This window comes from Mustela lutreola, chromosome 11 (genome assembly GCF_030435805.1).
Source record: "Mustela lutreola isolate mMusLut2 chromosome 11, mMusLut2.pri, whole genome shotgun sequence".
Taxonomy (NCBI): Eukaryota; Metazoa; Chordata; class Mammalia; order Carnivora; family Mustelidae; genus Mustela; species Mustela lutreola.
In genome coordinates, this window is record NC_081300.1 from 83,048,573 (window position 1) to 83,075,724 (window position 27,152).

General features: G+C 52.0%; 1 protein-coding gene across 1 annotated transcript in view; it reads right to left on the bottom strand.

The window, feature by feature from the left end:
• Positions 1 to 729: 729 nt before the first annotated feature.
• FAM222A (family with sequence similarity 222 member A) overlaps positions 730 to 27,152 on the bottom strand; it is a 53,777-nt gene continuing 27,354 nt past the window's right edge. Inside the window, exons 2-3 of the mRNA XM_059139593.1 lie at positions 24,427 to 24,554; positions 730 to 3,286 (exon numbers count right to left, since the gene is read on the bottom strand). Of these exons, the coding sequence (XP_058995576.1) occupies positions 2,007 to 3,286; positions 24,427 to 24,508 (1,362 nt within the window). The 5' untranslated portion in view covers positions 24,509 to 24,554 and the 3' untranslated portion in view covers positions 730 to 2,006. The remainder of the gene's footprint in view (positions 3,287 to 24,426; positions 24,555 to 27,152) is intronic.

Below are 27,152 nucleotides of genomic sequence, written 5' to 3' on the forward strand. Positions count from 1 at the left end.
GCTGTGTGCATAGCAGGGGAGGCCTGCATCAAACTGGGGGCTCTCCAGTTCCCGCCCCAGGCCAGACGGCAGGCTCCCCCATGCCTGGGCAATTAAGGCGGAGACAGGATGTAAAGAAGAGTCCAAACCATGGGGTTCAAAGCCCACACTTGCTGTGTGACCTTAGGCAGGTCACTTCACATCTGAGCCTCGGTTTCTTCCTCTCAAACACCTATTACATTGCAAGGATGTGGTGAGGCTCCAGGGACATACAGTGTGTATGAAAAGGCCCAGCACAAATGGACTGCTGATAAACATAAAGTACCTTGGGTGGTCTCCTGCAGATGCCCTGCGCCTGACCCGGCACATGGGCCCAGGTGGGTGTGTGCTGGGGCTGCCCAGCCTCTTTGGCCGGCTCGCAGTCGCACTGCCCCCCCCCCCCCAAGGAGGCTTGGAGAGTGTTGGGGACAAAGGAGAAGCTGGGAAGGAATGTAGTGCGACCATCCCCAGACCATTCTGGGAATGAGCCACCGGGCCCGGGTTTGGTCCTGCCTCAGCCACGCTACAGACTGATCGCTGGCCTTGGCCCAGTGGCCTTTAGCCAGGGTGCTGGCATGTGAACAGGGTACATGACAGCGTCCCCCTCTCAAGAGCTAGAAAACTAAGTGACCCACGGAATGCCTGGTGCAGTGGGCACCCCTGGCCCACTTCCTCAGGGCTACAGAACAATTCCACAGCTGAGACACCATCTGTGTTTTCCTTTTTTCTTTCTCTTCGTTTTTAAAACAATATAGTGCAGACTGCACTTCTCACAGTAGAATATAATGGTCAATTTTAGTATAAAAAAAAAACATTCTCAGAGATTTGTAAATGCACTTAGTGCTTGAACAGGCCTTGGAGAGATACAGTACCGATTCCGGAGTGCCAGAGGGGCCAGGGCTCAGGGAATTCGGGCCTTGGGGATGTAACCAGGGGTGGGGGGTGGGTAGAGAGGGATCCCTGCCTCCCTCTCCAACCCTTGATGGTGCCCAGCCGGCTTTGGAGGGCAGCTTGCCGGAAGGGAGTTGGATTGGGTCTCCCAACTAAAACCAGTAGGTCGCCTCCTGGCTGGCTCCTAGGAAAACCCCAGAAGGCAGGGTAGGTTCCCTCTGACTGGTGTCTAAGATGGCAGGCCCACTGTTAGCCCCTGTGGTGCCTTTGTGCGAATAGGGAAAATGGCGCCCCTTCCTCAAGATTCAGAAAATTGCCATAATAAATATACAAGTCTAGGATGCAAATGGTGTCTCCTTGGACGAGGTGCCCTTGTGCAGTGCACAGCCTGTACAGCTATGCCCAGCAGCCCTGTAAGATGTGGAGAGAAGGGGGAAGGTGGTAGTACAGGGTTTGGAGAGAGTGGGAATGGGGTACAATTCTGTGTTGGGAAGGAATGGTAGGAGAAGGAGAACCCGGAGGAGGAGGAGCAGGGGGGGCTGGTAGTCCTTGGAGCCTATATTAGAATGGTCTTCACCTGGATTAGCCAGTGGGGGACACTGTAGGCCCTGTGACTTTCTATACCCCTCCTTTGCTCCATTTCCAGGAGACTGGGGAGCTCATGGTGGGAGAAGTCTGACCCCTGGGGGGCTGCTCTGACCCCACCCTGACTCTATACTGTCACATTTCTTCCTGTATCCCACCCTGGCCTGAGCTCCTCTCCTGGGAAAGCCAGAAAGAACCATTCCTGTCTTGAAGTGGTTTCTGTCTCCCTGCCTCTGCTGGCTTGGATGGAGGCAGTGGTGGACATCAGCAGCTGCCCTGGGCCCTCCCCTAGGGCAGCCGGTGGCAGGGAGGGGCCTTGGGGAGTCTGGCGACCATGCTCCTCCCCATCAGGCAGCTGCATGGCAGCAGCCTGCCTGGCTTCCCTGTGGGCATCCATGGGCACTTGGGCCCAGGATGAGGCCGGGTGCCCCTGTGCACCACCCACCCTGTTCCGCAGCCTGCCTCCCCACTCGGCGCCCTGTCTGTCTGTCCGTGTGGCTGCTGGGCGGGCCTTATCTGTAGACGGGCAGGCGGATGTGGGCATGCTGGTGGTCGAGCAGCCGGGGCACGGCCACGGTCTCGTAGCCCTTGCCCAGCATCTGCTCCTTGATGCAGGGTGGCCGGATGTCATTGATGAGATACTCCAGCGACTGCAGGCTGCTGCTCAGCACTGCCGTGTTGCACACACTCTTGCTGGGCAGGCCGGAGAGTGCCTCCGCGGGGGGCCCTGCCAGCTCCCGGGCCGCCCCCAGCCCCAGCTCAGTGACCGCCACAGCCGCCGCTGGGTTGTAGCAGTCGCTAGTGGGGGTCACCAGCACGCTGTTCCAGGGGGCGGCGAAGTACTGGCCCACAGTGAAGCCAGTGGGCAGCCCCAGGCTGCAGTTGAGGGGCGACCCACCGGCCCTCTCATAAACCCGCCCCCCGCAAGCCTCAGGGGACTTGCTGGCCACCGTGCCACCACTGTAGGCCCGCAGTGGCTGGGGCGGTGGCGGGGGTGGCTTCTGCGGCCACAGGAGGTAATCCAGGCCCCCATCTGCGTACCCTGCAGGCTTGGTGGCCCCAGCCAACGTCAAGGCCGCTGCGCTTCCCTGGCCCAGCTCGGCGCCCTTCCGACAGTCAGGCAGGCCAGCAGCAGCCGCATAGGCCATGCCGGGGAAGCTGGGCACGGGGCCATGCTTGGCCGGGCTGGGGTGGGGACCAGCCACAGCCTGGCAGGCGGGGGGTGCGGCACCCGGGGCCTGGCACTGCTGGTTGAGCTGGTACAGAATACTGTGGATGGAGGGCAGGTTGGAAGGCGGCAAGGGCAGGCCGCGGCCAGGCAGGGGGATGACGGAGGCGGCAGTGGCAGCAGCCGCGGGCAGGCCGGGCGGCGGGGCAGGCGTTTCGGGGGGCTTGGGGTAGGCCAGGGGCCCTAGAGTGCTGGGCGCTGGGTAGGGCGCGATGCCCACCTGCACGGCAGCCGGCGACAGCTTGGTCCGCTTGCCCTCGGCACTCTTGAGCACGCTCTTGGCGGGCCCGGCGGGCGCAGCGGCGCCGGAGGAGGACACAGCAGCCTTGACAATGGCCAGCAGGCCCTGGTAGCCAGCAGTGTGCTGTGGGTAGGGGCTGTAGCGCTGGCCGCTGGTGTCATAGCCGTTGACGGTGCGGCCGAGGTGCTTGTGCTGGGGCACCCGGATGTTGGTGGGGAAGATCTTGATGGACAGTGGGCTGTTGGCCACCTTCTCCGCATAGGCGTCCAGCTCGGCCGGGCTCGGGTAGCGGGACGAATGCATGGAGCTGGCCACTGTCTCGCCTGCGGGGACAAGCAGGAGAGGAAAGCACAGGTGAGAGCCGCCTCTGTGACCCAGGGAGCTCACGGCCTGCCACCCGCAGCGGGGCTCACTCTGCCCCTCCCTCCATCGGTTCCCCAGCCGTCCCGTCCCCTCGCTCCTCCAGCTTGTTGCATCTATACTCCAAAGCGGCACATCTAGCGTCAAGTACGGGAAGGAAAGTGCACGTCGTCAGCTGAACTCGCACAGACCAAATGCAACACCCCTGCGGCCGAGCGATGGGACACGGCCAGTTCCCCAGAGTCCCCTGCGCCCCTGCCCAAGCGAACAGCTGTCCTGACTTCTGATGGCAATGTCAGGCGGGATGGAATCCTGCTACGCGTTCCCCACCCGTACAGGCCTCTGCCACTTAGGGTGGCTTGTGGGATATGCCCAGGTGGCATGGTCCATGCATTCTCACTGCCCTGTGGTCCTCGTGTGGGATGCAGCCATCACAATGTACTCGTCCTTGCTCCTGTTGATGGCATTGGGGGCAACACACTTAGCACCATATGTCCTCATGTACACATTATCCTGTGACTTCTGTTGGGACTATGCCCAACAGGGGGATTTGGGGCAGATGACTCTGCAGCTCTAGGAGAAGATACCTGCAGTCTGCCCAGAAGACTGTCCCAGGCTCCACTCCCCCATAGAGCACAGACATTCCAGGGGCTCTGCAGCCTCAGTAATGCTCGGTGTCACCTGTCTTAATACCACACCGCCGGGAGTATTACTCCTATTGCTTCATTATCCTCTCTGTGCCTCCCTTTCCTCATCTGTTAAATGGGGTGATGATGACCTGCCACCCTCTGTGGGAGGGTTAAGCATGCTGCTCCAGGAGCGGAGCACAAGGCCTAGAACGGGGGGATATGGTGCAGGCAGCAGCTGTTGCGTCAGCTTCCAGCCTTTGCTCCATTAGCAGGCAGGTGAGGGGTAGTTTACCCACTCCAGCTGCCCAACCCCTCCCTGTCAACTGCAAAGCCAGTGGGGTAACCCCTGCCTTTTCTGCATGCAGTCGGCATGGGGCTGAAGGGTGCACTTTGTGTGACAGGCTGACTGTCCTAGTCTTGGTGGCACAATTGGCGCCTTCTATGGGGCAGGTGGGTTGCTGGTGGGCAGACCCCCTTCTCTCATCCAAAGCCCCTCCCTGGGCCTGAGATATTCCTCAGCATTGCCCAGGACCCTCCGTGGGTGGGGAAAGGAGCAGGGGCCTCCCAAGAAATAGTTGGGAAGACCCTGGGCTTTAGAACTGGTGCGATGGGTAGAATCCTGTCTGGTTGTGGGGCTTTGTGGCTCTGGGCAAATGGTCTGGTTGAGCCTCAGTTTCCCGACCTGTGGAATAGGCATCAGGCATAATTATGCCAGTCTTGCAGGGTGGCTTGGGGGAAGGGCTATGCCAAGGGGCTGAGCAGAGGGTGTGAGGCTCACAGTCGGTGCTGAGAAGGGGGCGACTTCTCTGGGCCCTTGGGTGAGGGGACCCCTCAAGGTCTCCACAGCACATTGCCTTCCTCCTGCCCCATGATCACCCCTGGAGCCCCCTGGGGACTTGAGAATGAGGCTTCCCCACACTGTGGCTCTGTTTCCTCATCTGTAAAATGGGCATGATGTTCCTGGGGACACTGCCTCCCAGGGTGGCTGCAAGTTGCAATGAGTTGTGCATGGTGGGGTGCGTCAGCAGAAGCAGTTGCTCTCTAGGTGGAAGTGGTAATACCCTCCTATCTGCCTGGGACAAGGGCCTTCCTGGGGAAGAAGGGCCAGCAGCTCAGGCTGCCCTTTCTGACCACAGGTGGGCCTGGCATGGTGGCTGGGTGGAGTGCTGACCCCATCACCTGCCCTCCTCCCCCTCGGTTGGAAGGCCTCACCCCACATCCCATCCTTCCAGAGCCTCAGCCCTGGTCCCCTTGTTGGGCTCACAGCCAATCTCGGCAAGGTATGTGCTGCGATGGGAAGGCACAGACATTTTGGGGTGCGGGGGGGGGGGCTTACTCAGGCCGGCTTCGGAAAGGAGGATGGCTTTCTAGAAGAAAGAGCATCCCAGTTATGGCAATGTTGAAAGGGGTGAAGAGAGAGCAGAGAAACACATGTCAGGCAAAAGAAAACAGCACAGGCAAAGGTCCAGGGGCGAAGAAGCCTATCCGAAGTGGGAACTGTAATTCAGAATGAAAGCAGAAGCCAAGGGCGACAGTCGACAGTCAGGAGAGAGAGGTGGCCTGGGAGGGCATGGGGTAGGGCAGTGGCTTCCCCTACCCTACCCTGAGGGCACATTAGCCAGTCTGGGGATGTACTTGGTCCTCACACTTGGGTTGTGGGAGCCGCCACCCCAGCTACAGGGGTCCAGTGGGTAGTGGCCTGGGATGCCATGGGACAGCCTACAGTGCACAGGACCACCTCTGTGCATAGAGAGTATTGGAGAAACCCTGTCCCAGGCCATCGGCAGCCAGGTGAGGTTTGACACGGGAGAGGGAGGCCCAAGCATGCATGTTAGAGAGGTCATTCTCCTCTGCCCTGAGGTGCAGGAATGCGGTCTGACCTGGGCAGGGCAGCAGGTAGGGAAGAGGCAGGCAGCCCTCAGAATCCCAAGGAGACCAGGCCAGTGCCCCTCCATCCCTTGGTCCTAATCTGGGCCAGCAGGTGGAGCTGACCCCTGGCAAGCCACTGGCTTCCATCCTTGACCCTGCCTGGGGCAGCCCCCTCCTAAGTGGCCTAAAATAAACTCCGTGTGGAGAATGGAAATGTCACTTTGGCCAACGGGGGAATCTTTCTCCGAGATTGGATTTAAACTACATTATACAAGCAATTTCATGGGCACTTAGCGCCGCTCGGAGAGTCCCGCAAAAAAAAGACCAGCTCTTCATTTACCAGCCATAAATCAGCAGTTGCTATAATGAGCACAAAAATGTCACTTTTATGCAATTTTACAGATGAACAAAACTGGTGAAATTAACTGTGGTAACCTACCAGAGTCAGCAAAAGCGGCTGCTGGGGAAAAAAATTATATCTGTATGTATTTTTGTTCCTCTTCAACCCCCTTCCCAAGCAGGTTTCTGCCATTGTGGTGTGAAAACTCATTTGTCCTCACCATTATACTTTCATTTGGAGTTTATCTTGAGTATCCAATGAGCCACCAACTGTGAAAATGATTAAATCTACAAAATCTATCTAATGGATGGAATAAATTAGGTGTTTAAAACCTTTAAGAAGAAGAAGATGAAGAAGAGGGGGTTTGTAAAAAGGGTTCAGCCTGTTACTGGTTCCCATTCGCTGAGAGGAGGGGCCCATCTGGGCCCCGCTGGTCAGCAGGGCTCCCCCAGGGCGGGTTGGGGCCTCCAGTATTTGCGGGAGCCAACGGGGGTGGGGGGTGCCCTTTGGCTGCACTGAGTACAGGCTGGGCTCTGGGCCCACAGCTTTTCTCGATGTCTCTTGTCTGGAGCCCCTGAGCACTCTGAGAGCCGGAAGTGGGGGAATGGGCAGTGACAAGTTCAGCACCACAGCACAGCCCCATGGGGTCAGGGACTCATAGGTTTATGTGTGGCAGGCAGGGGACCTGCTGGGGGACCCCAGGGCCTGTCTTTGTGCTGCTCCCTCCCTGCCTTCCCTGTACCTCTAGCTGGACTAGGGGACCCCTACCCCCCCAGCCTGGAGGTCCCATTAGTGCCTGGGTGTGGTCACCACAGACACCGCAGCAGATCCCGGTGGCCCTGGGCTTGTCCTGCCCCCCAAAACTCGGGCTCCCTAGCTGGCCTGTCTGCCGCCGTGTCCCCCAGCATCTATAGGATACATAGTAGGTCTCCAGGAATGTCTTACTGGATGACTAGGCTGTGCCCAGATGGACCCATCCAGCCTGGGGGCCTCTGTGCTGCCAGTCACAACACTTGGAAGAACAAGTCCCAGGAGGGACTAAGCTAAGGAGACAGCCCATGGCAAGCTGCCTCTCCAAAGCCCCTTTCCAGCCCCATGTCCAGACACTTCCTGGGCCCTTGTCTATGCAGGCAGCACACAGGGCCTTGGAGAAGCAGCAGCAGCCAGAGCAAACCAAGGTTCCCGCCCTCACGGAGCTGACAGTCTCGCAGGGGCGACAATCCTGAGACCCTGTCAGGCAGCCACAGGCCCCAGGGACAGGGTCAAAGCAGGCATGGTAGCTTGAAAACCTGTCCATGAATCCTTTGGCACTCCTCCCACAAGTAGTGGAGGCCCATCTTCCTTCCCTGGAATGTGAAGGAACTCAGCTACTGGATTCTGCGCCGAGTGGGTGGAGTGGGTGCCGGCGGGGCGGGTGGGGATCGTGGGGGGTGGGGCGCCCTGTGGCCCTCCTGGCTGGGCGGTAACAGGCAGCGTGGCTTCGCACAGACACCAAGGTGGCTCTGTGCCCGTCTGTTGGGGTGTCTGTCCCTGGAACCCAGCCACTGTGCTCCGGGAAGCCCCGGCCCCACGGCAGGCCACGTGTGGGTGTTTGAGTGGACCGCTGGCATCCACCACCTGACGTGGGAGGAAGCAAGCCCTCGGAAGCTTCCAGCACCCAGCCCAGGTCTCCCTCCCCCTGCTCCCAGCAGCAGCACAGAGCAGACACACCCTTTCCACTGTGCCTGTTCTCCCAAGCGCACCAGATGGCTGTCAGAGGTCACTGAATCGGGGGGTAGGTTGGTATGCAAGCACAGTAAGCAAAACAGTGGGGCCTGGGGGGGCGAAGTGACCCCACAGAGGGGTGCCTAGTGTGGATGCTGTGATCAGCGAAGGCGTCTCTGATAAAGTGGCCTTTGAGGGAAGCCTGCAGAGTGAGGGAGTGAGCTACATGGCTCTCTGACAGAAAAGCCGTCTTCACAGGGGGACAGCAAGTGCCAAGGCCAAGGGGAATGGGCCAGGCATGCCTGGGGAAGCAGCGTCAGCAGGGGAGGATCGTAGAAAGTGGACAGGGTCAGGCACTGTGAGGACCTGGGCTCCTGCTCCGCGTTGGAGGGCAGGGACCAGAGGAGGGACAGGATCTTCCTCGAGTTTTGATGGGACCCCTCCAGCTACTGGGTGGAAAATCGGGCAGGGAGAGGGGGCCTCACAAAGAAGTCCTGGGAGCAACTTCACTGTCCCCACGAGACAGAGTGCCCAGCGGGTCCTCAGTAGAAATGTGCTTTGCTGGGCATTGAAACTTGGGTTCTAGAAGGTTCTGACGAAATGGGCAAAGGTGTACCAACAGTACAGGTCTGTGGAGACAGGAGGTAACAGAGGGGCTGTACCTGCGAGCCCTTGGCCTCTCTCCTTCCCTCTCGCCAAGCCAAGACTTAAAGACAAAAGCCCTAGAGGCTGGCATGGTCTTGCCTGGGAGGGGGGCATTTTAGTTCTCTGTGCTTTTCTGTAGTCCCCAGGGGCTGGCCCTGGTGTCATGTGAGAGTAGGGGACAGGCGCGTAGCTCTCCTTTCTCCCAGGGCTCTGCCCTTGTCGCCTGCGTCACAGCAGCCTGCTTCAAAGCCACCTCCTCGACTCTTGGCCTTGAGCTGCCCAAGGCCCTCCCTGGCTCCCAGCCTGGGCCCCCGCCCCCTAGGGGAGCGGAGCACCAAGAGCAGCTGGGAGCCTTTTGAAAAGGCATCCTAGAGCGGGGGGCTGGGGAGGCAAGGGTGGGCTGAGTCAGGCTGCTACCCCTCTCTGGGTCTCAGTTTTCCCTTGTGTAAAATGGAACACTACTGCTGGTCTTGGGAGAGTTTTTATGAGCATCCTCAGGGAGGGCTATGGTTGCTGGTGGTGATGGCTTCACTAAAGTCCCTTCCACAGCCTCCAGGCCCCCCGATGCATCTCTGTACAACTCCCTCCATTGAGCCCCCATGTGTGTGTGAAGTCTGAGCTGCTCAGGCTGGCATCCAAGGCCCTGGCCATGGGACCCTAACCTCTCTCTACAGCCCTCTTTTCCCACAGGGTCCTGGGCTCCCTCTCACGTACTGACAGCCATCCTCGGTGGAATGTTGTCCTGGGCCAGGCACAGTGCCAGCTCCCTACAGCCCTGCCCTTTGGATATCCTCACGACAGCCTGGGAGGTGGCCCTGGGCTTCAAAGGTGGAGGGGAGACATTCAGGGAACAGTGTCAAGTGTGGACTGCAGATGAGTGCCCCCTCCTGCTGCATGTTATTGCTGACTACTGGAGGACAGAGGGGCTGGGGATGGGCCAGGGGCCAGAGGCCAGGAGCCAGGAGGCCCAGGCTGAGGGGCGGGGACTGGGGCAGGCGTGGAGGCTGTGCCCGGTCCAGAGGCGTGCACACCCCTGAGACTGTGTTCGGACACCATGTAGGCCCAACCGTATGCCTGCTGGCTGGGAGGTAGCCCAAGGAGCACCAGTTTGAGAGCTTGGGTGGCACAGAAAGGATCTGTGAGCCAGGTTCTGAGCTCTGTCATCTGTCCCCTGGGACCAGGCTCTCTGTCGCCAGGCATCACGGACACCGTGGCTCGGGACGGGTGTCTCCCTCCACGGGCTTCTCCGCAGTAACCAAATTCTCCCAGGTCCTTTAGAGCCTAACTAGGATGATGCCCCCCTGTGCTCATGTCCTTGGACATCCACCTCACCTGGTCTATGTCCCACACCCTGGTGGGAAACCCTCCATGTCCGCCTCCCCTCCTCCACCCCCCCCCAACCGCTCCTGCAGAGCCAAGCGAATCTGGGGTTGGGTGGAACAGTCCATGTGCTGCCTGGTGCACAGAAGGCACCTGAACTCTGCCCTGGGAGGCGGAGGAAGGAGTGGGGCTTATACCCGGCTGGGGTGGCTGGCTTCGGCCTCCGTGGGCCACACACCCCTCCCCGCCCCCAGGGCACCCATGCTGTAACTGTTGTCTTCAGGGCAAAATACTGAGGGCAAGCGTGGCTCTTTCTCCCCACCCTGACCCCTGGGAAGATGTGTGGGGTCCCAGCAGGTGTCCGCAGAGTCCAATGACTCCCCCGACTCCCACCCCGTTCTGAGGCCCATGGGAGGTGGCAGGGGCAGGAGCCAGACAGAACTGAGACTCCGTGTGCAGAAACCATGGCCCCCACCCTGTGAGTTGGGCCCTCCCTGCCCCACGGCCCCCATTAAAGTCCTGTCAGGAAGTTTAAGAGGCTGGCTGCCAGTGCGGATGGGCCGTCACTGCCATTACGTTAATGTTATGGGCCTTTTACAGGTGCCTTAAAGAGATGTGGTTATTTTCAAGTATATTAAGCCAATTAAAAGCAGCCCTTTGAGTGGGATTTAATGTTGCTACAGGGAGACGGGAGAGTGGGACTCCGCAGCCCCTGGAGGAGGGGAGAAGCATGGGTGGCCAGGTGGGGGCTCCGCAGGAGGGATGGCACGGGTGCGAAGCTCAGACCCTGGCTGGGGTCGGGCCGCGGTGTGATCACTTGCTGTGAGACACTTGGTTTCTCATCTTTAGGGGGAGAAGGATGGACAAATCACAGTGGGCTGAAGTCCATGGGCTCCTCTGCCCTGTAAGGCCCGTGGTGCCTGCTCCTCAAGGGGCAGTGGAGGAAGGCATGTTGGTGGTTTTGGGGGTTGGGTTGTCCAGGGCAGCGGGGGAGGGGGGCAGATGCCAGCTCCCAGGCTCCAGGGGTCTCAGTGGGACCAAGCACCTCCCACAGCCATGCCAGTGCCTCCAGGTACTGTACAGCTGAAGGCAGGCTCCTGCAGGGCCATGGACACGCTCCCACAGACGTTGTTCCCTTGGGGGACCTTGGATGTTTTTGACTGTAAGGTGGAGTTCTGTACTCCTGGGAGGAGTGGGAGGACTACAGGCGTGCCAGGCACACGGTAGGTACTCAGCGAATGTCATTTCTTTCTCGTTTCTCTTTGCCTGTTGCCTCTTCCCTTAAGCCAGGGCATGCACTACCTTGCTGCGATGGGGGAGGGGTGTCCCCAGGCGCCTCAGGGCACAAGGGGTCCTTGAGCAGAGGGCCTGGCCCAAGCCCACAGGGAGGAGTAGTCCGCATCTGCATTCCCCTTTGCTGCCCTTGGAGGTGGCAGCCTCCTGAATGCTCAATTAACGTGACACTAATTAGCTGGTGGCACCAGCAGAATCCCTAATGAGGCCGCCCAGGAAGGGGGGGTGGTGAGGAAGGCGGCTGGGCCGGGGCTGATGCAGCTGTCCTCTGGCCCACACTGTGAGGGCTGGGGGAGGGAAGAGGACGACCACCAACAACCCTGACCTGCCCCTAGCCTGCTGACCCGGGGTTGAATCCAGGTGCCCCAGTCCCCAGCAGGTTGAACTGAGGGAGGTGACCGCAGCTTCCTGGCCTCCATCCACCCTAAGAGGGCAGGTCGGGGGGCGGGGGGGGATTCCACAAGAGAATGCATGTCTGAATCTTGGTACATCATGGGTGCTCAGAAAAAGCTGGCTGCCTGCCTTCCAGCTCTTTTTGGACCAGACTAGGCAGTGCAGGGTGGCGGTGATCACTGGGTGCTGCGAGAACTCTCGTTTTCTAACTACGTGTGTGCATGTGCACACAGGCTCACATGTACACACACCCAGATGCTCAGGGACACGTGTGGAGTCACAGGTGCCCAGATATTGAGGGCCGGCCTGTACACAGAGACCAGGAGATGCTCACAAGCTCACAAGTGTACCTACCCATGGCTTCCATGCCCTGGAGTGCCTGGGGGGCCCTGTGGACAGGGCTGGGGGGACTTTAATCCTTCCCAGCCTGACCTTCTTGTCACTGACCTGTGTCTGTCTCCCTTCCCTGCTCCCTGCCTGGCCTCTGAGAGCCTACTTCTCACTGTCCCCCTGCGCTCAGCCTGCTAACCGCTGCCTGCACGGTGCCCTTTGGAACTGCAGCCTCATCTCCCCTCCTTGTGGCCACACACATTCCCCCCTCACATCTCCATCCACAACCGTGTGGATCTGACTCATCCACCCTTTGCTCCCCAAGTGCCCGGCCCCCTCCCATCCTCCTTGGCACTGCTTTCTCTGTAGTCACATCCCTGCTGTCTGTTCTGGATATCAGTCCATTTTAAGTGTGGCAGACACCCTCCCTGTCTTTGGCTATCTTGATGACTTTTTTATGGTGCATTTTGCCAAGCAGCATTTTTTTAATTTTAATGTGTTCCAACCTGTTTGCTTTAATCATGCTTGTATCCCCTCTTCCCATTTGCAAGTCCTTCCTGGTGAATGTTCCCTGTCATTTGCTTTAAAGAATGATACGGTTTTGCGTTGCTTGGTACCAGATTTTTAGCCTATCTAGATGTCTTCATTGTGTGTGTGGTGTGAGGTAAGGCTCCAATGTCATTCATTCCACATGGATAAGCAGGGGTCCCAGCCCTGCGTGTTTATCCCCAGGGATCTGCAGGGCCTGCTTTGTCCCAGACTGAGCTCACATGCACATTGGTCCACATCTAGATGTTCTACTCCATGCCCTGGCTCCCTCTGTCTCAATGCTGATCCCACCACCTCAGCCTTAAGCCACAGCAGTATGACCCTGGTCCTCTACCCTTCTATTTCTTTGTCAGGCGTGCATTGCCCATTCTTGGCCTTTTGTTCCTATCAACTTCAAAGTCAGCTTTTCAAGTTACACATACACACACACAAATGGTCAGGATGTAAGGATTGGACTGATTTTTTCCTCTACTGAAATCTCTGTCCACATGCAGGACGTACATCTACGTTTATTTAGGTCTTTAAAAAACATCACTGAATATACTTTTTCTCCACAAAGATCATTTATCTCTTCCACCAATGTATTTTAGTTTTTTAATGATACCATAACGTGGCTAAAATGGATGGTTCCTAGAAAGATACAAACTACCTGACTGACTTATGAAGAAACAGAAAATCTGAACAGACCTATCACCAATAAAGCACTGGAATTAGTCATCAGAAACCGCACCCCCCCCCCCCCCCACTGAAGTCACCACCACAGCAAGATCCCATGTCACATTCAGGGGGGTACGACTGGGATCAGAAAGCCAGGGGGTAAGTTTCAGTGAAGATGGGGAGAACTGGCACCTCAGCTGTGGCCAGTGGGCATGCACGACAACACAGCTGCTCTGGAAACCTTTCTGGCAGTTCCTCAAGAGTTCAACAGAGAACAGCCATGTGCCCAAGTGACGCAACTCTCCTCAGTTTCACCCGCAAGACCCATGGAAACCTACGTCCCCACATGAATGCATGAACATTAAGGGCAGCATACTCACGATCGCCCCAAAAAGTGGAGCAACTTGCACGTCCGTCTATAGACACGTAAGGAAAACATGCTGTAGCCATGCCAGGGAAGATTACTCAGTAATGACGAGGAATGACATATGGGTACGAGCTACTTGGGGGCTGAACCTCGAAAACATAGGAAGTGAAAACAGCCAAACACAAAGGGCCACACATTGTCCGACTGCGTTTATCGGAAAGGTCTGAGACAGGCACATGTGGAGACAGAGGGTTAGAGAGTTGCACGGTCCAGACTGATGGTTCATGGGTGTGGGGTTTCTGTTTGGGGCGATGAGGCAATGTTCTGAAACTTCATGGTGGTGATGGCAGCACAGCACTGTGAATTCTCACTACAGGGTATTCACCAGTATGCTTGGAAGGCACAGAGCGTGTGGCACATGTTACTATACACGGAAAGCTGTTTCCAAAAAAAAAGTGATAGTATCTTTTTTTTTAATGTAATTTCCAGCTCTTTAGCTGGAAGAGCCTGGTCTGCTGCCTGCCATTGTAAATAAAGTTTTATTGGAACACAGCCATGCCATTCATTTCCGAGCATCTGCGGCAGTTTCCGCGCTACCACGTGGCCGAGCGGAGTAAGTTGCCATAGAGACTGTGTGGCCTGGGGGGATGAAAATATCAGAAAAGTTACAGGAAATGTTTGCCGGCTCCTGTGTGTAGGGGAACACAATGGCATTTGGATGTTGGCCTCATAGCTGCGATCTTGCTGAATTCTTCCGGGGTTTCTATGCAGCTAGTTTTACTTCTTTCTAATCCTCGTAGCTTGTTACTTATTTTCCCTGTCTCACAGAGCCGGCCAGGACCTCTGCACCATGTGGACAGGCAGGGATTTGGATCTTTGTCTTGCTCTGATTTCACCAACCCTCAGCTTGGCTTGCGGTGGGTTGTGCTTGGATGCTCTGTAGTGAAGGAAGCTGCCTCCCTTCCTAGGGTTAGAGCTAATTTTTGTTAAATCATACAAAGGGGGCTGACTCCATCTGGCCCTCTCGCAGCCCTTGATCTCTGAGCTTCTGTCCTCTCCTAGGCATGGTTCCTGTGGCGGGGGTGGTACTGGCCCTTCCTTCTGTCCCGAGGCTGCACTCAGCGACAGCTACATAATTGAATCTGCTACCAGAGGTTTGTCTTTAATTTTATTGGAATTTTAAATTGCTTCGTTTCTTCCATATTTTATTAGTGTCAGTGGAAGCAGCTGCACCTGCAGGAATGCTTGTGGGGCCACGGGTCCAGCCTTCCGGGGTCAAGGTTGGTGGGTGAGGGGTGGGAGTGGGGGAGAAGTGCCTCTCCCTGCTCCTCCTGGGTTAGCAAGCCCTTCCTCCCATGAAGATGAGAGAGTGGGCTGGAAGCCTTTTGTCCTTTTGTGAGCGCCGGGAGGAGCGCTCCCACTCACTGCGGGAAGGTGGGACAGGTGAAGTGTTTGAGTCCGCCACCAGGCCCTAGGGGTTCTCTGATGTTTTAAATCCTCACATCACAATCGAGTTAATAGGCCCCAAGATGGCCACTCACTCACTTGTCCAAGACCTCACACACATACCCCACTCAGGGCACAGCTAGGATCTGACCCCCCAGACCAGCTCTGTCTCCACACCTTTGCCCTGGAGGCTCATGCTCAGGAGGGCAGTATGAGGCACAGAGAGGCTGTGCCTCTCACCCAAGGCCTGGCAGAGCAAGGATGGCGGCTCACGTCAGGGTCCTGGGGTAGCTGCCTCAGCTCTTTCCTTCCTGGGTGGCAGGTCCTGGAATGTCACCCCCATGCTCCCATGGTGCCTCTCTGGGGCTCTCTCCTTAGCCCGTATTTAGAGCAGTGCGCACTCCAAGTTTATGGATCAACACCATGATGAGAAAGTCAAATATTTATTATCAGGGAAGGTCCCGAGCAGCTGAGAAAAACACTTCTGTCCCAGGTGTGGGCAGGTCCTATTGGGGACCCAGGGACTCTGGCCAGTTGGGAGTAACCAAGAACTCAGGCCTGAAGTAGGGGAGGGGAAATGGACTCCCCTGCCCACTGTACACACACACACATACACCTTTTTTTCCTTCTTTTTTCTCTCCAGATCACTTTCTCTCGTCACCTGTTCCAGCTGCCCAGGCTCCTGGACACAGGGCCACCCCCATGCCTGTCTCCTCTACTTGCCTGACCTCAGGAGCCAGAGAGGGAAATTGCGGCCATTTCTGGTTTGCTGGCCATGTTCTGGGCATATGTGGTTGCCATGCCTTGTGCAGCCTTGTGCAGGCTGCTCTGATTCCATTTTATCAAGAATGGAGGGAGGGCATCTCAGACCGGGCCATGTCCTCCCTTGACCAGGCTTTTGACATTATTGTCATTGGTGGGAAGAGCTGGATGGCTTCTTAGGTCCACCTGACTTGACCCCTTCTTTACAAAAGGGAGAACAATGGCCCTAAGAAGCCGACCAACTTGGCCAAGGACAATACCCATTGCCCAGTTGAGACCTTTCTCCTGTGGTAAGAAATGCAGCCAAGCCTATGGTCCAGTCACAAAGCTCAGGGAGAGCCTTCCCATCTCAGCTCTTCCCCAAGGCCACAGGCACAACTGCCCCACAGTTATGCCCAGGAGGAAAGGGCAGGAGCCTCACTCTGCCAAGTGTCTAGGCCCTGACCGGCAGCAGGGCACCCAAGCAATTTGCTTATCTCCTTTCCTGCCTCCCTCTTTCCTGTGCTCTTCAATTAAAGGCAGAGTCACTGTCTTTTCCAATCAGTGCAAAAATGTCAAAGGGTCTGAGTGAGCTGGAGAAGCAGGACGTCCTTGGTGGCCCCACACTATTTCATTCAAGCCTTGGAGCAGGAAGGAAGGACAAGTCCAGGGCATCACGCCCAGCCTGGGTTGTCCTGCCCAGCCCCTGCCTCCAGCCAGATGCACAAGAGCAATCAAAGGTTAAAACACACAGATCCTCTGAGCCAGTAAGTCCACGTGGGGAAGACCTTTTTATTTTTAAACAAATACACATACATGTACAAAGATCCATTACAGCCCTGTTCTGAATAGCAAGAGACTGGAAACCACCTAAATGCCCATCAACAGAGGGATGGTTTAAAATGTTATTCTTTATCCAAATAATGGAATACAATGCAGCTGTTAAAAAGAATGAGGATATTCTTTCTATCACGTGGTGAATAACTGCCAGGACATATGAGTCATGAAAAAAGGCAAGGAATTGAGAAGGGGGGACAGATATGAATGTTTATACGAAAGGTATTTATTGTTCTTCCTGAATGTGTATTTTTCAGGAGGGTATTTAAGAAACTGCCAACATTGGTTTCCTCTGAGGTGAGTTATTTTTCATTTTAAATTCTTCTGCTTTCTGAATTGGGCACCATGGACAATCTATTCAGTGAAGTACTTAATTTAATAAAAGAGAATATGCTCTCTCTGAAGGTCATATAAAGGAATGAAGGGGACTGTGCATGAAAAACATATTCCTTGAAACCAAAGCCCCCCCCCCCCACCAAATTATCTGTCCTTGTTCGGTTTTTGATAAGGCAGACAAATATTTCTCTATACCCCTCTCTCTGGAAGAACACCAGCAGAAGAGTGAGCTCAATTTTGAGAAATGTTGATATAATACCTTCTCTTCCTACAAATACCCCCAAAGCAACATGGAACAAAACACAAGTTCCATTTTTTGGCAAAATTAGGAGACCGTTAAACCCCTAAACAACAACGGAGAGGCTGCCCGAAAGCAACAGTGATCCAGTGGGAAGTTGAGGAACGAAACAGAAAGAGTGCCATAGCTGTGCATTTCAGAAAGAACCGGCAGCATATACTTCCCAACTATGACAAATACATCCTGTATGAGTCTAAACAAAATCTAAACCCTCTTTTTTGCAGAGAAACTAGGAATGCAGCAGCTGGTTATCAACCTTCCCTAGGCCCATGTGGTTCTGAAAAGCAAAGAAGGTAGGGCTAAATAAGAAATCCCACTAATAAGCCGTACTTGTAGGAACCGGTTTGTCTCTGAGGCCACTGGAGGGAAATAGCTGGGCTGAGAAAAACTCCAGAGGCAAGTAATAAAATTGAACCAGGATGGTACTTAATCAAAAGGAAAATGAGACAGGCAAAGCCTATGTAACAGCTGGCAATAAATAAATAAATAAATAAATCCCACTTCCCATCATAAAATGTAGCCACAAATGAGACAAAGATTATAGCCCAATATTTCACTGTGAGGGGAAAAAAAACTTTGTAAACAACTGTTTCTATAAAACAAAAACACAAGGCAGATATACAAGAGGGAAAAACTTGTAAAAGCAAAAGGGTAACATGGAATGTATAAGAAAAACAAAAAGTTAAAAAAAAAAAAAAGTGAGCAAAGTAAAAAGGGTACATCAGGAAGATAGGCAAAAGACAGACAATCTTTGCTTAACTAGAGTCTCCAAAGAAGGAAACCAAAATAATACAAGCCTGGGAGATCCCTGTCAAAAAGGCATGGTACTGTGTTCCGGGAAAAAAAGACTCTCAACGGTCAACCCTAAGGCACATGCTACTGAAAGTAATAACATGAAAGACATGGAAAGATCTAAGTGAAATGTAAGAAGGAAAAATCAGGCTTCAACTTCTCCATGACAACATCCGACAGTAGAGGGAGAACACGGTATAGTCTGCAAAGATCCTCAAGGAAACAAGTGACCCAGGGAGAATTTTTCACTCATTCAAACAGAAGGTTGACAAGATATACCTTTCTGAACTTGCAGGAACTCCTGGAGTGCTGTTCACTTGAGGCAAGCCATATACCCACGGACTAGCTTTGGGTGATGGGAAACTAAGGCACAAGAACTGGTGGTGAGCAGTGATCCTATTTCTCTAGGAGACAGACTGAAATTAACTGTGGGACTGTGACCAACATTACAAATCCTGGGAACAGTGTAATGGTATCACTAATAACAGAAGGTTGGGAAAGGGAAAGAGAGGAATGGCAGAAGCACATAGATATCCTCATATTTAACAGTTGGGATCAAAAGATATATATTTTTAAGATTTTTTTTTTCAGTAATTTCTACACCCAACGTGGGGCTCGAACACACAACACTGAGATCAAGAATCATATGCTCTAAAGACTGAGCCAGCCAAATGCCCCAAACAGTATTTCAAACTGATTGTCAGGTAAGGCCACCTGGGTGGTATAGGCTTGGTTAAGTGTCCAACTCTTGGTTTTGGCTCAGGTCGTGAACTCAGGATCATGAGATCATGCTGTGTGTTGAGCCCTGTGTTGGGCTCCGTGTAGAAATCTACTTGAGATTCTCTTTTCTGCTCCCTCTGCCCCTCCTGCTTGTGCTTGCTCTCTAAAATGAATAAGTCAATCTTAAAAAAGAAACTGATGTCAGGTAATGGAGGCTTAATATGAAGAAGTGAGCTCTAAGAAAATGTTGAGAAAAAAAGGAAATATATCGATTTCATAATTTTGTTCATTTTAGGAACAGTAATAGATACTGTTCTGAAGAAATAGATATCAGGGTATTACTTGAAGTTACAGCACTAGAACAAGAACAACCTTCTGTATGATCAGTAGGTACACAAAAAGCACAGATCACATAGAGAAAGACTTTTTTTAAAAAGATTTTATTTGAAAGAGAGAGACTGAGCAAGAGAAGCAGACTCCCCAGTGAGCAGGGAGCCTGACATAGGGCTCAATCTCAAATCATGACCTGAGTTGAGCAGGTGCTTAACCAAGGGAGCCACCCAGGCACCCCGAGATAAGACTTTTCAAAGCAATTAAAATAAAGCACAAAATAGATCAGACACCTGTCATATCAATAAGTGTAAAGGGCTTAAAACATTCAAAAATTTTTAAAAAGCCGTTCAGATTGTCTCACAAAGCTTAATCCAACTCTACGGTATGTGAATTACATCTAAACCAAGTAATTCAGAAAGGCTGAAAGGAAAGGACTGGTAAAGTTTCAAGGAAAATGTGAATTAAAAAAGCAGAAGTTACCATTGTATTAAATATGGCAAAGAAAGATGCAGTTCACTACAAAGAGTTACAAGATTACTATCTGTGTGTCTTAAAGGATATTGCATCACCATGCAGAATGCTACACCTGTAGGTGCTGCAAGAAGAAACAGACTGGGAACACATGAGTAATTCATTTATTCATTTCTAATTCATTTCTCCATCCATGACAGGTAAGCAAGGATACAGAAGACATAACCAACATAATTAATTGGGGAGACATAATTGATATACACCAAGCTCTGAATCCCCAAAATAGCCACACTTCTTTTCAAGCCCCATTTGAAAAGTCGTAAAACTCACAAAAACTGATTACATCACAAAGAAAAATTTAAATCCAAAAAAGGGAAATCATGGACAACATTCTCTGATCATAATGCATTATAACTGGAAATAATTAATTATAAAAGCACCTACTACCAGAATGGACAGGTGGAATTCAAATGAGCCTTAGATCAAAGAAGAAATTAAAACCAAATTATAAGAGATTTTAAAAATAATGATAAAAATGCCTTCTATTAGGGCACCTGGGTGGCTCAGTGGGTTAAGCCTCTGCCTTTGGTTCAGGTCATGATCTCAGGGTCCTGGGACAGAGTCCCGCATCAGACTTTCTGCCCAGCATGAAGCTTGCTTCCCCATCTCTGTCTGCCTCTCTGCCTACTTATGATTTCTCTCTCTCTTTGTCAAATAAATAAATAAATAAATCTTAAACAAACAAACAAACCTTCTACCTGTAGGGTACAACTAAAGCAGTGCTCAGAGAATTCATAGCCTTAATTCCTTTTTTCTTATTTATCAGCAGCAAGAATTAAGCTTCTAACTCATTTTTTAAGAAGAAAAGTACAAAGAAGCCCTTAATAAAAACATAAATTAGTGAATTAGAAGCCAGAACAGGGTAATTACTAATAAATAAATCCTAAAGATAGATCTTTGGGGAGGGGAGGTTGGTGACCTCTTAGCTAACCTAATCAAGAAAAATGGGGATGGGGTGGGGGAGGAAAGCACAAAATACTCAAGAAAAAGGGTGAAATCATCATTTAAAAGAACAGTAAATTAATTTGTTCAACGTCATGAAAGTAAATTTAACAACTGGATAAAATGAATACTTTTCTAGACAGACATAATTTACCAAACTCATTCAAGAAGCAGAACAATGATAACTGATCAATTATTACAAAAGACCAATCATTACAGAAGAATCAAAGAGCTACTCTCCCACCCCAAAGAAAGGCACTTTCCCAGCCTGTTTCATGGAGGATCAACTAATCTTTAAAGAACAAATAATCTACTTCTACTTAAACTGTCACAACTGCATAGAGAAAGGAGGGAAACCTCCATTTTCTTTACAAGGCAAGCCTAACAGTGATTGCAAAACCCAACAAAAATGTGTTCCAAAAAACTGAAGACTAACTTCACAGATGAAATTTTCTAGCAAAACCCCTAGGCAGCCAAGCCAATCCAGCAATATACTGAAATATTCACCATGAGTGGGATTTGACCAGGAATGCAAGGATAGTTTGATGTTAAGGAACTGCTGTTATTATTCCTATTAAAAGATTAAAGGGAAATAACCTACAATAGTCTTCACAGACACTGAAAAGGGATTTGATAAGATGCAGCTTCCATTCTTAATTTTTTTAAAATTCTTAATAAAACAGGAATACAAGGACACTTATTTAACCTGATAAAACATCTGTCCCTGAAATCAGCATATTTTGCATGATAGGGACATCCTAAAAGCTGCTCATTAAAGTCAGGAATGAAGCAAGCATGTCTATTATCAGCACCATTATTTTTCACTGTTTCAAGGATCACAGCCAACACTATTAAGACAAAGAAATTAAGATATAAAACCTCCAAAGTACATGCACACAATAAAACAGAGTTACTGGAAAATCTAAGAAATCAAATGGAAAAACCATTACAAACAATAAAAGAATTCAGTAAAGGGGCAGGAGTTAATAGCCTTTATGTAAATAACCTCCATTTCAGGAAGAAAAGACTAGCCAAAAAAAGGGGTAACTATCCAGAATTAAAACTTTTAAAATGTGCACGGATCTAGGTGAAGCGAATATTAAAACATTTCTAGGGACACAAAAAAGTTGGAACAAACCGAGGGTTTCTCATGGCCCTAGAAGGCATCGACATAAAAAAAAAAAATTATTCCTGAATTATAAATTTCCACGTGATCCCAGAAAAAATAAAAATAAAATAGGACTTTTGTTCTTACGCAGATGAGTTGATTCTATAGTTCAGTCAGAAAAATAAATAGCCAATTTCCACTTCTAGAAATTTAGGGTAGGGAACCAACAAGGAACAACAAGCACCACCACATAGTAAAAGGTGTTGTGTACATGCTACAATGCAAATGAACCTTGAAAACACGCCACTAAGTAAAAGAAGTCAGTTGCAAAAGACCACATGCTATAGGGCTCCCTTCTTAGGAAAGAAGAAGGGGAATGAGGGGTCGGGGAGTGACTGCTGGTGGATAAGAGTTTCTTCCTCAGGTGATAAGAATTTTCCAAAATTGACTGGGGTGATGGTTGCAAAAAAAACCATTGATTGTATAAAATCACATGGGTAGGTTTTATGGCATGTGAATTCTATTTCAGCAAATTTGTTAAAATTCTCTGTAACAATTAGTCATTGCCCTAATGACTTGTGTATGCTTGGATCTATACCTTACATTTTATACCATGTATTTATTTATTTTTATTTTTTTTTAATTTTATTTATTTGACAGAGACACAGCAAGAGAGGGAACAGAAGCAGGGGGAGTGGTCGAGGGAGAAGCAGGCTTCCTATCAAGCAGGGAGCCTGGTGCAGAGCTTGATCCCAGGACCCCAGGGTCATGACCTGAGCTGAAGGCAGACATCCAACAACTGAGCCACCCAGCACCCCTATGCTCTGTATTTTAAAAAAACTAGAAGAAACCCTGGGGAACCAAAAAAAAAAAAAAAAATCTCAGCATGAGGAAGGAGACATTCTAAAATCCATGACCCAAAATCCACAGGCCATAAAAGGAAATACAGATTTCACTTCACAAAGACAAATGGCAGAATCAAAGACAAATGGTGAGTTGGGAAACCATATGTAATTCAGATGACAGACAGAGGTCTAATTCCATCATATACAAAGAGCTCCTGTAATTCAATGAAGACAAAAACTACCCAATTGAAAAAATGGACTAAGGAGATGAATAAGTTCAAAGATAAAACAAATGGCTCCAACATGAAAAGATACTCATCCTCACTCGTGTTAAACTTAATTTAAAACTGCACTGTGATCCTACTTTCACTGATGAGGTGACCAAGCCTAGAAGTGTGATACCATGCTGTGATGTTGAGGGGGTGGGCAAACAGGCTATCTCACCCAGAGTCATCCTGTCAGATGTCAGTCAGACTACATCTATCAAAATTACAAAGGCAGGCGGTGCCCCACGGGGGTGGCTCAGTCATTAAGTGGCTGTCTTTGGCTCAGGTCACGATCCCAGGGTCCTGGGATTGAGCCCCGGGTCGGGCTCCCTGCTCAGCAGTGAGTCTGTTTCTCCCTTTCCCCTCCACCTGTTTGTACTCTCTCTCTCTCTCAAATAAGTAAAATCTAAAAAAAAAAAAAAAAAAAAAACACTTAAAAAAATTAAAATACTCAAATAAAAAAATACTTAAGTAAAATACTAAAATAAGTAAAAATACTCAAATAAGTAAAATCTAAAAAAAAAAAAAAAAAGATAAACACCTATTAAGAAAGGAAAAAGAGGCACAGAATAAGCACAATGATGAATGGCAATCAATCCTGGGCTACAGGATAGAGCCAACAGGGAGACAGCTGTCCCCCTACATTTAAAAAGAGAGTGACAGGGACGCCTGGGTGGCTCAGTTGGTTAAGCAGCTGCCTTCGGCTCAGGTCATGATCCCAGCGTCCTGGGATCGAGTCCCACATCGGGGCTCCTTGCTCAGCAGGGAGCCTGCTTCTCCCTCTGCCTCTGCCTGCCATTCTGTCTGCCTGTGCTCGCTCTCTCCCCTTCTCTCTCTCTGATAAATAAATAAAATCTTAAAAAAAAAAAAAAAAAAAAGAGAGTGACAGCACATGTGCATGAGCGGGGAGGGTGGGGGGTGGGGAATGAATCTTAAGTAGACTCCAACACGCCCAGTGTGGAGCTGGACATGGGGCTCAGTCTCACAACCCTGAGATCATGACCTGAGCTGAATTCAAGAGTCGGACGCTTAACTGACCACCTAGCTGTCCCCAGAGCTGTCCCCTTTGAAGAGACAATAATTGTTCATTTCTAACTGAGAGCTGTAGTTCAGGAACCCGGGCCTATGTTACCAGATCCTCTGATTTTTTTTTCCCAAGAGACATCAGAAATCCAGGTTATTACGCAAATTTTCCTGTTTTCAAATGTTCCCAAGGACTTCAAATTAAAAAAAAAAAAAAAGACCCTATGAGGGCTAAAAAAAATTGGATCAGAGAGTTTGGTCTTCCTGTCCTAGAGGGTCAAGGAAGACAGCCCCTTGGAGATCACCTTGTCCAGCTCCGTAATTTGACACACTGAAAACCAAGACCCAGAGCAGGGAAAGATGTGCCCAAGATCACACAGCAAATCAGGCCCTGCACTGGGATCCCACTCAGGACTATGTGCTTCTGCATCGTCCTCCTCTCTCCCAACAGCACCAGAAAATCATGGTGAGTGAGACAGACACAGGGCATTGTGGGGTCCCAGGCAGGGGGCTCCTGGGGAGGTGGTCACACCGTGCAGGAGTCACCCACCCAGCCAAAAGATGGGTGCCATTGTTGGGGAGGGGGTGCAGCACAGGCAAAGGCCTAGAACACGGAGAGCTCTGGACAGGGTGGTGGTGGGTGGACAATTCCTGCTGGGATCTGCCCCACAGAGCCCTGAGGTGGGAAGAGCTGGGTGCATCCGGGAAAGAGCACTCTCTCCCCACCTCCGACCATGGACTCAAGGCAGAAGGGGACAGAGACAGGGGCTGGGGAGGCTGTGCACTCACACTTGCGCAGATCCAGGCTCTTGCTCGGGCAGGCCAGGTGCTGGCCCGGTGGGTTCTGGGTCCTCTGGAGACAGGCCAGCATGGCTGAGCTGGGGGCCCGTGGTGGGGCACACTGTGCAGCAGGGTCCCTGTGAGGAGGGAGATGAGATGCTTGTCACTCGGGCTGCTCCGTGCCCACCTCCCATGTCCCCCTGCCGGCAGTTGCTTCCAGCAGCCTCCCCACTACCCAGCAGAACATCTGAGACTTTCAAAGCAGATGCCCCTTTTCCCTTATCTGACAGAGGAGGACGCTGAGGCCTGGAGGCATCAAAGGAAAGAAAGGAAAAGAACCCACATCTTGGGTGGTGGATTTCCATCATGTCGTAGGGGGCATGCCGTGCGGGGGGTCGTGTAGAACAGACCAGTGGGTCACCTCCTCCAAGGGGCTTCCCTGATGCCGCCAGATCCTCATCCCCTCCCTATTTCCTCAGCAGGTTGCCCTTCCAGCCAGGGGTGGCCTGTGGCCCTCTTGTCCGCACCTGGGAGTGGGTCTGTCCCTGCTTTTCAGTTTTGAGCTCATGGAAAGCAAAGACCCCACATGGTCACCTCTGGAAATGACACGGGGGCCCAGGGTGGGGTGTCGCCCGGGAATTGCCAGTGGGCACCTGGGTGTTCCAGTGTACGAAGAGTCCTGGGGCATTCTCACAGCACCCCCAGGGGAAACGTCCAGGACAGCATTCCCGGGAGAACGTATGGTCTCCAACCCTGACAGGTGCTGAGCCTGAGCCCAGGTCCTCTGGGGCCACCAGCGTTCCCAGAACGCAGAGGCCCTGATGGGCAGGGTGAACACAGGCCAGGTGGGGCCTGCCCTGGAGGCCATGGAGAGGGAGGGGTGGGTTTCTCTGCAAAACCCCTCCTTTCTTCTTGTCCTAGTTAGGAGCCAGCAGCCCGACACCCCTGACATTCACTGAGCTGACCCTGGCCCCCCCCACCTCCTGACCTCACCCCACCCCCACTGGTGTCCTGAGCAGCCAAGCTGGGCCAGCTGAATCCTCCTGCCAGTTCTTTAAAAAAGGAAGAAAGACAGGGGTGGGGGGGTGGTGTTTAAGGGGGAAGAAAGGGAGTTATTTAATACTAAACAGGTGTCTGGAGCCCTTAAATTCTGCTGCTTTCTTCTAATAATGAAGTATTCATGAGGAAAAGCCTTTTTTCACTACTTTCTTAAGATACTAATTTCACAACAAGCTCCTTGTTACGGAGCAATTATTCCAATCTTGAATTTCCCCGAGACGGTTGCAGCCTCCTGTCTGTCCTGGCCTCTCGGTAAATGAAAGACAATCACGTAACCACCTTTCATTATGCTCTATTTTACTTTCAGCAAAGGTACCCTGAAAGAAATGATTTACTCTGAAAGGGACTTTTATTCAGTTTCAAAACCAATTTTCTCCTATTACTGTCTCCAAAAAAAAAAAAAAGAAAGAAAGAAAGAAAGAAAGAAAAAGAAAAAATGTAGGGGGTGGGTGGGGGAGGGGAGGCGGTTTGCATCCCCCTCCCTACCCCCCAGTCGCCAGCCTTAAGGCAGGCAGAGCTGCAGTATCCACTTCCCGGCTTTGATTTCTGGTAATTTTAAAATATGCCATTACAATCAGGCAGAAATTATACAGTTTAAAAAGGAAATGAAGTGGGGTTTATTGCAGGGATGAAAGCCCTTGACAGCGGGAAGGAGGCACCGCTCCTGGGGGGCAGGGGACCCAGGCCCTCTAGGACAGAGCCGCACACTCACACTGCCCCACTAGGACAGCCAGGGATGTGCCCGCAGGACGCCGTTCATGTGCATTCCATTCGTCTCCCAAGGTGGGCGCCCACTGCCATCCTCCTGAATGTGAAAGTCCTCTCCATCCACAGATGGGGAAACCCAAGCCTGAGAGGCAGAACCCTGCCCAGGGCCACCCAGCAGGCAGTGGCTAGATGAGCCTGCTCCCTTACCAGTGGGCAGGACACCCCACCCCAGCTGGGCTAGAAACCTGGGACCTACAGACCCCTGCCAGGGCCAGCCATGGGACCCCAGGGGAGCTACTACCCTCCTCTTGTAAGTAGAGGCTCCCTTATCCCTCCCAGGTCATTACCCACCTCACCATGCCCAGCAGGCCCCCCTCCCCCTGCAGATCCTTTCACTGTGTGCCAGGGGCCCAAGAAGCCCAGCCCCTGTCCAGGTCTGCCCCTGCAACCCCATAGGTCACACACACTTTGCAGCTGAACAGGGCAGGCTTGGGGCTGTAGTTGTTGGGGATAAGGGGCAGGCTGCCTAATCGGGGGCCTCTCTGGACCCCATCAGTTGCCCTCTCTGTGGGGCTCTGGTTTTCAGAATGCTCTGATGATGGATGCCTAAGCAGTTCAGGAAGCCGAGAGATCACCAGCTCAGGGGGCGATAGAGGATCCCCTGGAAGGGACAGCATCCACTCAGCTCAATACAAACAGCCTGGATCACCTTGCTTCTGGAGGCCCCGCAGCCCGAGAGACCATCTCTACTGGAAGGCGAGGAGTTTTTCTCTCTGTGCCTCTAATCCCAGTTCACTGCTCATTTTCCCAGGAACCCTGTGCCTTGCTGCTGGGGCAGGTAGGGGGTCACCGTGGGAGGGGACAGGAACCAGCCCAGCATGGTGATGAGCAGGTTACCACCAGTTCCCACAGCACCCCAACCAGCTACAACAGGACAGAGTCAGGCCCAACATTCTTTGCCTATCCCC